The following is a 9,716-nucleotide window of genomic DNA, read 5'->3' as shown; positions in this document are numbered from 1 at the left end:
TACTGGCGCCTTTAGTGTCATAGCTAAGACATGATTTCCAAGCCCAAGGTCATGAAGATTTAGCTCTGTGTCTTCCTCAGAGTTTCGTTCTTTTAGCACCTACATCTGGGCCCAAGATGCAGCTTGCGTTCCCTTTTGTGTATGGCGTGCAGTCGGGGTGGTCTTGGTTTTTTCTGCAAGCGGCTCTCCAGTTGTCCCGGCACCCTTTGTTGAGGCGACTCAGCTCTCCCCATAGGGGCTCATATTTTACTTTCCAGTGTCTCAGCCTTATCCCTTCCCACCCCCACCCCCTCTGTGCCCCACAGACCCGGAGGCAGTCAAGCAGGCAGCCTTGGAGAAGGAGGAGGGGGATCTGGTGAGCGAACGCACAGAAGCCTTCACCATCGCCCCGCAGCCTCCTCACCGCCGCCGCCGATGCCATTGAGCGAGTCATGTCATCATACAAGGAGGTGAGCCCTGGGCCAGGCCCGCACGCCCTCCTCCGCGCCCCCCCCCCAACTCCCAGCCGGCGGGGGCCTGAGCCGGGCTGCCTTCCACCCAGGTGACGGAGCTGGCCGGCTACACGGCCCGGGTACACGAGATGTTCCAGGTGTTCAAAGATGTCCAGCACTGTCATTTCAAGAGGCCTGGGAGCTGGAAAAGGCTCAGGGAGGAGCCGGGGCCATCGTGAGGCCCGGCGTCCACATGGAGGGGGCCCCCGAGGATCCGAGGTGAGGCCCCCCGCCCCCGAGGACCTCCCCTGTCCCTGGCTTCTCGCTGCAGGTGCCTGTGCCCAACCAACCGGACTGCCTGGCGCCCCCCAGCCTGGCCTCCCCCAGCCACCCTGCCCCAGCTCTGATAGTCGGGAACGTTGTGGCACCCCGACCCCGTCCGGGTCCGACCGGGAGGGGAGAGCTGCCTGGCAGGCTCTGTGAGGCCTCGGGGGTTGGAGCCTGGCTCCCGGGGAGATGCACGTGGGACAGCCCCCCTTCCCAGAGCACCTGCCGCTGGCCAAGCTCCGGATTCGCCGAGCCCCCCCGGGTGCCCCGGCCTGCATCTCTCTTTGCCCAAGAGGGGGGTGGCAGTCAGCGCGCACATCCAGGCAGTCGTGCAGGGAGGGCAGGGCCCCCCGTGCCTTGGGTCCCGGAGGACCAGAGAACCGGCCTCCGTGGGCTGTGGTGGCATTTCAGAGGCCCCCGCCCAGGGCCCCATGGTATCAGACACGGGGTGGCAAGGAGAGGGAGGGGTGACTCGTTGGCACACCCAGCCCCTGTTCCCCAGGGACCCTGAAAGCTGCCAGTCGGGGATCTCCCGGCCTGTCCTTGGGGGAGAGGGGCGGAGGAGGGGCAGCCTAGGGACGTGGGGACCCCACCCTTCCTAGGGACGGCCCTGCCTCCGGAAGCCAGAGGGCCTGATGCCCGCCTCCCTTCCCTCAGGCCAAGTGGTGGATGTGGAGAAGGGCATCATCTGTGAGAACATCCCCATCATCACGCCCGCGGGGGAGGTGGTGGTCGCCAGCCTCAACATCAGGGTAGGTGGCCGCGGGGCAGGGGCGGGGCGGGCCGCCGGCGCCGGCTGCACAGAAGCACCCAGAAGCGGCCCAGGCGTGCTGGCCTCAGCCTTTGCCAACCCCGGCCCTTGGCAGCCGGCCTGGTGGGCCTGCCTGTGCTTTCGGTGGCCACCATACCCAAGTTGACGTGGCAGACGGGCTAAGGTCAAGGCAAAAGGCCAATCATCCAGGGCTGTGAAATCAGCTGATAAAAGACAGGAGTGATCAGCAGGCCGGGTCAAGGGTCAACCTAGGGTTCCCACCCTCATGTCACCGGCCCTTGTCCTCTGCCCTCCCCCTCACTACTGGAAAGTTCTAGGTCGCCTCTGGCGGGCAGGGGGGCCCTGGTGCTGTGCCAGTGTGGAGACTGGGCCAGACCTGCTTGGAGATGGGTCTGTGTGCTGGGCCAGGCACCAGAGGCACTAGCCGCGGAGAGGACAGCCTGGTCACTGAGCCTGCTGCCAAAGGGTGGGGGCATGCTGGGGGGGCAGGAAACCCTGAAGTGTCACAAAGGTCCCAGTTAGACCGCTCTCCCGGGTGCAGCGGGGGCCGCAAGAAGGAAGGGTCATCGTCCCTGGGGGAAAGTGGAGATCAGGTGTAGCTGCACCCAGGAGCTGCCGAGGGCCAAAGAAGGCCTCCCGGATTGGGCGGAAGGCTGGAGCAGCTGCAAACGTGGAAGGGGAGGGCTCTGCTGGGGGCTGCTTCTAGCCCCGGGGTGGGCAGGAGCCAGGCTGAGGCAGGGGATCAGCAGGGGAGAGCGAGTAGGGGACAGGTCCCCAAGGCTGAAGAAAAGGGGAGGTGACAGAGGAGCCCCCAGGGCCCACCGGAGGCTGACCTCGGCCTCTGATGGGGTGTCCCGAGGGCAGGGCCCTTGGGGGTGCCAGTCAGGTCCTAAGGCTCGGCGTGCCCGGCCTCCCAGCAGCTTCCCCTAGCCACCCCCCTCGCCTTCGACTCTCCCAGCTCCCTCTCATCCTACGCCGGACCTGATGGCGCCCCGCCAGCCTCTTAGCCCCCCAGAGCCCCAGCCCTGCTCTTACGGCCCAGCCCTTCCCCGTCTGGCCTCACCTCGCTCCCGAAGCAGCTGAGTGTCCTCGGCCAGGGCCCGCCTCCCACCGTGGGTTCCCCGCTGACAGCTGCTCCCCCCGCCCCCGGGCACACTCCCTGGCACTTTGGGGTCCTAGAGGCCAGGACCCAGCCTTGACTGTTTCCCGTCTCCTGGGCTGGCCTCCTGGGCCACTGCCAGCCTCCAAGCTCCCAGAGATCAAGAAGGGGCCACCCATTGCTCCAGACCTTGGCCTGCGACGGCCAAGATCCAGGGAGCCTACTGAGGTGGCCAAATGGGGAGAGGAAGGAGAGCCCCGTTCCTCCCGGGTGCCAACACCCCCGCCCCGCAGGTGGAAGAGGGCATGCATCTGCTCATCACCGGCCCCAACGGCTGCGGCAAAAGCTCCCTGTTCCGGATCCTGGGCGGGCTGTGGCCGGCCTACAGTGGGGTACTGTACAAGCCCCCACCCCAGCGCATGTTCTATATCCCCCAGAGGTGAGCGGGAGGGGGGGCGGCCGCCGTGAGGGCCCGTGGAAGAGTCTCGGAGGCTGTGGGCGGGGGGTGGGGCAGGAGGGAGGGAGGAAGGGGGCAGGCGCAGGTCCTCCGCGGAGCCCCTCCCTGCCACCCCCTCCTCCCTGGCGGAGGCTGAGGTCGCCCCTGGCAGAGGCTGAGGTGGCCCCCGGCAACTGGCCGGGCAGGATGGGAGGCCCCCACACTCAGCCAGGCTGTGGGGCCGCCCGCCCCCTCCCCACCCTGGCCTGCCCGCCTGCCAAGTTCAGATCTGGGGGCCTTGCGCGTGCGAAGAGGCATGGGGGCTGCATGTGTGAGTGTGCGGTGTGTGCACATGTGAGTGTGTGGGGTGCGTGCACACATGCCTGTCTGGTGTGTGTGAGCACCATGTGCAATTTGGGCATGAGTGGTGTGTGTGTGCTTGCGTGGGTGCTCTGTGTATGTGCACGTGGGTATGTGCGAGCGTAGGCAATGGGGGCACGTGCGTGTGTGGCCTGCGAGCGTGTGGCGTGTGCATGGGTGCTCTGTGCGCATGTGTGCACATGGGTATGTGCGCGCGTAGGCAATGGGGGCACGTGCGTGTGTGGCCTGTGAGTGTGTGGCGTGTGCGTGGGTGCTCTGTGCGCATGTGTGCACATGGGTATGTGCGAGCGTAGGCAATGGGGGCACGTGCGTGTGGCCTGCGAGCGTGTGGCGCGCGCAGGGCTGCTCCATGTTTGCGTGCGCGCAGGCTGTGAACCTGTGGCGTGTGTGGCCCGCGTGGGCACACACTGCCTCCGGCGCCCAGCAGCGGGCCTGGCTGTGGACACGCAGCTCTTGCGCAGGCCCTACATGCCCGTGGGCTCCTTGCGCGACCAGGTCATCTACCCAGACACGGCGGAGGACATGCGCAGGAAGGGCTACTCGGAGCAGCACCTGGAAGCCATCCTGGGCATCGTGCACCTGCACCACATCCTGCAGCGCGAAGGAGGTCGGAGCGCAGCTTCGGGGAGCCGCCGGGCACCCTTTGTCCCAAGACTCGGGCAGGGAGCCCGCCGCCACCCTCACCGCAGCCGGCGGGAAGATTACCCCAGAGTCCCAGGGTGCAAAGGGCTGAGGAGGCGCCAGGGTGGGGCAGAGGGGCCTGCCCCCGAGAGTCCCCGGCTCCCAGGGAGGGCGGGCAGCAGACGGGGCCTGTGGGCGGGAGACTGGGGCGCCCGGGGCACAGCCTCCCAGAGAAGCGAGGTCAGAGCCGAGCCCACGGGCTGATGCAGCCCCCCACCCCCGCCCGTAAAGAGTGGGGAGGTGTGTGCCCCCACGGGCCGGCGTCCCCTGCAGCTGAGCCCCGAGAGGGCCCAGGGCAGGCAGGGGTGGCAGAGGGCCCGCAGGCTGGGGAGGGACGCGGGAAACCCTCAGCAGGGCTCAGGCAGGGAAGGGGACCGTCAGCCTCGCCTTCCCCAGAGCTGGCCCGGCACTGCTCCCTGGACGGTCCCACGGGAGGGCGGCGCAGGCTGGGGACAAGAGGAGGCTTTGCCGGCGGTGTTTGTTGGGAAGGAGGAGAGAGGGCGGGAGAGCTGCCGGGAGGGTCCCCACGCCCGCCTCTGTCCGCTTGGTCGCAGTGAGACCTCGGGAAGGCTTTGCCTCTTTGAGGCTCTTCCTTCACCTGTGAGTGCCAGGTGGTATGACGCCTCTGTCAGTGTCAACACTCAGGCTTTCGGGACACATCTGTGGTCAGAGGGGGTGCCGAGGGTTGGGGGGCCTGCCTACATTGCCGTGGTTCCTCCAAAACCCCCTCCCCAGCTTTCCCCGCTGTGGTCATCCTCCTCCTGTCCCCACAGGCGCCCCCAAAGGCCCTTTAGAATTTGGGCCCTCTGTGAGTAAGGCCCCACTGCCCCGAGGTGGCTGAAATCATAAACAAGCTTATCACACTGTGACATCAAGGTCCCGAGGGAAGCAGGCCACGGGTGGTGGGGGTGGCCCTGCCTGGGAGGTTCTCAGGGATGCGGGCTGCTCCCAGCCACCTCCTGGCCTGAGATGGCCGCTCCAGCTGTCAGTCACTCCTGTGCTCCAGGCAGTTGGGTGAAGGAAGTACAGGCCATAGCGGCACAGCACACATGCCATCTGTCTTTTTTTGTCTTTAAAGATTTATTTATTTAATTTATTTATTTCTCTCCCCTTCCTCCCCCACCCCGGTTGTCTGTTCTCTGTGTCTATTTGCTGTGTCTTCTTTGTTTGCTTCTGTTGTTGCCAGTGGCACAGGGAATCTGTGTTTCTTTTTGTTGTGTCATCTTGTGTGTCAACTCTCCACGTGTGCGGTGCCATTCCTGGGCAGGCTGCACTTTCTTTTGCGCTGGGCGCGGCTCTCCTTACGGGGTGCAGTCCTTGCACATGGGGCTCCCCTACACTGGGACACTCCTGCGTGGCAGGACACTCCTTGCGCGCATCAGCACTGCGCATGGGCCAGCTCCACACGGGTCAAGGAGGCCCAGGGTTTGAACCGCGGACCTCCCATGTGGTAGGCGGACGCCCTAACCACTGGGCCAAGTCCACCGCCCTATTTTTTATTTATTTCTCTCCCCTTCCCCCCACCCCCACCCCACTTGTCTGCTCTCTCTCTCCATTCGCTGTGTGTTCTTCTGTGACCACTTCTATTCTTATCAGCGGCATGGGAATCTGTTTCTTTTTGTTGTGTCATCTTGTTGTGTCAGCTTTCCATGTTTGCAGCGCCATTCCTGGGCAGGCTGCACTTTCTTTCACGCTGGGCAGCTCTCCTTCCGGGGCGCACTCCTTGTGCGTGGGGCTCCCCTACTCGGGGACACCCCTGCGTGGGGCGGCACTCCTTGCGCGCATCAGCACTGCGCGTGGGCCAGCTTCACACGGGTCAGGGAGGCCCGGGGTTTGAACCTTGGACCTCCCATGTGGTAGGCGGATGCCCTAACCACTGGGCCAAGTCAGCTTCCTCCATCTGTCTTTTAAGGAAGGTTCCAGAAGCAGCCACTTGTGTAACACACTGATCCCCCATTGGCCAAAATTTAAGTCACACGGTCGCCCCCAGCCACAGGGGAGCTGGGAGGTACCTTCGTCGCCCTGGTGGCCACGCGCCCCGCCACGACTCCTCTTCCCGTGGAAGGGAGGGTGGCCAGGAGGAGGCACCGGGCCGTCTCTGCCACCCCATCCCTGACAGGTCGTCTGGCTCGGCCTGCTGGCCTACCCGAGCCTGGCCTCAGGGCTGGATGTGGGCTGCGACCCAAGACCTGGCCTGCCCTGTAAGGGGCCTCCATGAGGGCTGCCCATCTCCTTCAGTCCCTGCCTCTTTCTACTGTGAATATTAAGATAGGACAGAGAACAACAACAAAAAATTTAAAAACAAAACAAAATGAAAGATACGACAGAGCACCCGGCTGGGTGGGCTTTGACCAAGCCCAACGACCCCCAACCTTTCGGCCTGACTGCCCTGCTTGCCCGGTGCCATGCGTGTGAGGCCGCTGGGCTGCGGTGACAGAGAGCCCCGGCCCCTCTCCCCAGGCTGGGAGGCCGTGTGTGACTGGAAGGACGTCCTGTCGGGGGGCGAGAAGCAGCGGATCGGCATGGCCCGCATGTTCTACCACAGGTGAGCCCGAGGCCGAGCAGACAGGCAGCTCGGGGGCCTCAGCAGGTGGAGGGCGGGCAAGGGCCCTGCTGGCCCGGTGGGCCCCGGCGAGCCCCAAGGACGACGGTCCAGACCGGGGACTCGAGGCCGTGCCCCCGGGAGGCGGCAGCGACTTGAAGCCACCAGGGCCAGGCTGCAGGGGTTCCTGGCTCAATCCCACGGGGGGTTGGGGGCCAGGGCTGGGACTGCTGGGGGCTCACAGCCTCTCCCCTGGGCCCCGGCCCTCCAGGCCCAAGTACGCCCTCCTGGATGAGTGCACCAGCGCCGTGAGCATCGACGTCGAGGGCAAGATCTTCCAGGCGGCCAAGGACGCGGGCATCGCCCTGCTCTCCATCACCCACCGGCCATCCCTGTGGTAGGTGCTGTGGAGGGGAGCGAGTGGCCTGGGGCACCCGCCAACCTCCCAGCTGGCAGGAGCTGGGGGGACAGCGCTGCCACCCCAGGGCGGCTGGGCAGGCACGTCAAGGGTCGCCCGTCCCTCTCCTCCTCCCGGCCCAGGAAGTACCACACGCACTTGCTCCAGTTCGACGGGGAGGGCGGCTGGAAGTTCGAGAAGCTGGACTCAGTGGCTCGCCTGAGCCTGACCGAGGAGAAGCAGCGGCTGGAGCAGCAGCTGGCCGGCATCCCCAAGATGCAGCAGCGCCTCCAGGAGCTCTGCCAGATCCTGGGCGAGGCCGCGGCTCCCCAGCAGCCCCTGGCACCTGAGGTCGCCACCTGAGAGAGGGCCCCGGCCCCTGTCCCTCCCCGAGCTCTCCGATCACATGAAGGAACAGCAGCAGCCCCCTCCCCTCCCCGCCACCCCAGCCCACCCCAGCATGCTTTTCGCCCTTCCCCCAGGCCTCCTGGTCCCAGGGCCACCCCACCACTGCCTGCCAGCCAAATCACGTGCCCCTACCCCCAGCGCTCCCGCTCTCAGCAAGTAGCAGGTCACCGCGGGGCTCCGGCACCACCCCGGCCCCTCTCTGGCCAGGGCTGAGCTGGCGAGCTGCCTCATGACGCCTGGGACCTGTTCCGAGTAACTGAGTCCCTCCCTTACCCTTGGGGAGCGCAGGCAGGGCCGGTGCAGGGCAGCGGTGGGGGCCAGTGGGGACCGCTGCCCCCAGCACCAGCTCACCACTGCCAGCGGAGTTGGCACGGCCTTGGTGTTGGCGGGCCGCCGCCTTCCCAAGACTCAAGGCCCCCTGTCCCTACCTCTTCGTCCCCACGAAGTGCCCACGCCCCCTCACTTTATCGCCACCCAGTGGGGCGGCCCCCCGAGGCCCCCGTCCCGTGGGACACCCTTCCTGCTGTGGAAGCAACCAGGTGGGACCCAAGCCTGGCCGAGAGCCCGCCCGGCCACTGGGCCCTTCCTCCCACCCGCCATTCCCAAGAGCCCTTCCAGGCAAGAACTGCGCAGCCATTCCCAGCGAGCCACGAGAAGAAGGTAGACCCTGCCCCTCATGGTCCCCAGCCTTCCCTCTCAAAATCTAATTTATTGGATTTCTTCTTTGTTTCCATCCTGATGGCCACCGTGAGTCCCCTGTCCGGGGGGAGGCAGGGCCGGGCGGCGGTTCTCCCCGGGGACGCCCGACCGCCGAGTCCCCTGGCCCCGGCTCCCACCCTCTGCCAAACCAGCCCCGGGCCAACCTGGCACCGCCAGCCTGCACTGCCTACTGCCTGCCAGGGGGACACAGGCCTCTGCTCGCCAGCCCCTCCAGCCCAGGCAGGTGCCCGGGAGATGGACGCTGGAGCTGCCAGGAGAGAGGGCACCAGCGTTCCCAGCTCAGTGCCAAAGAGGGGTGTGCCGGGGGGCAGCCGCCTGCGCCCAGGCAGCCCTCACGGATGAGGGAGACCCCACTGCCGCTGCGTGCCTTTCCTGGGCCCCTCAGCCCTGGGCCGGGGAGCCCCTCTTGTTCCCTCAGTAAAAACCTCCAGTGGAAAATTCACTCTGCCCATCACGCCTCTTCATCTCTCAGGGGCACGGGGGGGGGGGGCACGTGGGTGGCCTTGAGGGGAGAGGAGTGGACCTAAGCTCCCAAGACCCTCGGGGACGAGAAGCAGCCTCGGCCCGGGGGGGCTCCCAAAGCCCCGTGCTCTGGGGTCTTGCGTGGCAACGGAGGTGGATTCGGCGACAACCCTTCCCCCGACGCAGCTGAGCACAGGTAGGAGTGGGGGCCCAAACTGGGTGCTGGGGCAGAGAAAGGGGCCCATGCCCGGTCCCTGCAGGGGGAGCCCCTGGACTCGAGCGATGCCGGTGGAAAGCAGCAAGCTGGGGAGCGGATGTGGCTCAAGCAGTTGGGTGCCCACCTCCCACATGGGAGGTCCCGGGTTCAGTTCTCGTTGCCTCCTAAACACAAAAACCAACAAGCAAACAAACGAAAAAACCAACTCAGGGGGACCGATGTGGCTCGGTGGTTGAGCACCGGCCTCCCACACACGAGGCCCTGGGTTCAGTCCCCCACCGGTACCTCAAGATAACAAACAGCAAGCTACACATCAGGTGGGACAGCAGGCAAAGGGCAGAAGGGAGGAAGTGTTGCCTGCACAGGGACCTGTACCCCGGAAGAGATGGGGGGAGGGAAGCCACTCTAGACCTGCTAGGGAGAAGGGCAGCTCGGGCCAAGGTCAAGGGGCATAGGAGCCAGGTGGGCTCCGCTGAGGAGCCTGGACTCCATCCTGGGAGCCACTGCGCAGTCTGCAGCCCCATGGAAGATGACGTCCAATTTATATTCAAACCAGGTTCTGCGACTGCTGTCATTTGGCAGAGGCCAGGGCACCCCTCAGCCCCCGTGTGCCGCTGTGGGGCACGGGGAAGGGCGCAGCCGCTGGGGAAACTGGCAAGGCAGCTCCTCGACCAGCTAAACAGAGTCACGCCAGACCCAGCAATTCCACTCCCGGGCCGACGGCCCAGAGGCCTGGAAGCAGGCGTGCACGCAAAAACGTGCCCACCCATTTTCCTAGCTACAGCATCCCCTAGAGCCAGATGCTCGCTTTGGCAGCGCGTATACCAAAATCGGAACGATATG

The 9,716-nt window shown here is 65.7% G+C and overlaps 1 protein-coding gene across 1 annotated transcript in view; it reads left to right on the top strand.

Moving 5' to 3' along the window:
- The window catches only part of ABCD1 (ATP binding cassette subfamily D member 1), a 19,667-nt gene extending 12,096 nt beyond the window's left edge, over positions 1 to 7,571 (top strand). Inside the window, 11 exon segments of the mRNA XM_004457094.4 lie at positions 306 to 388; positions 390 to 449; positions 542 to 626; positions 629 to 690; positions 692 to 710; positions 1,416 to 1,510; positions 2,923 to 3,068; positions 3,908 to 4,053; positions 6,588 to 6,672; positions 6,941 to 7,066; positions 7,210 to 7,571. Coding sequence (XP_004457151.2) covers positions 306 to 388; positions 390 to 449; positions 542 to 626; positions 629 to 690; positions 692 to 710; positions 1,416 to 1,510; positions 2,923 to 3,068; positions 3,908 to 4,053; positions 6,588 to 6,672; positions 6,941 to 7,066; positions 7,210 to 7,429 — 1,127 coding nt within the window. The 3' untranslated portion in view covers positions 7,430 to 7,571.
- Positions 7,572 to 9,716: the final 2,145 nt, after the last annotated feature.

Source organism: Dasypus novemcinctus, chromosome X (genome assembly GCF_030445035.2).
Source record: "Dasypus novemcinctus isolate mDasNov1 chromosome X, mDasNov1.1.hap2, whole genome shotgun sequence".
NCBI lineage: Eukaryota > Metazoa > Chordata > Mammalia > Cingulata > Dasypodidae > Dasypus > Dasypus novemcinctus.
This window is presented reverse-complemented; position numbering and strand designations above follow the sequence as displayed.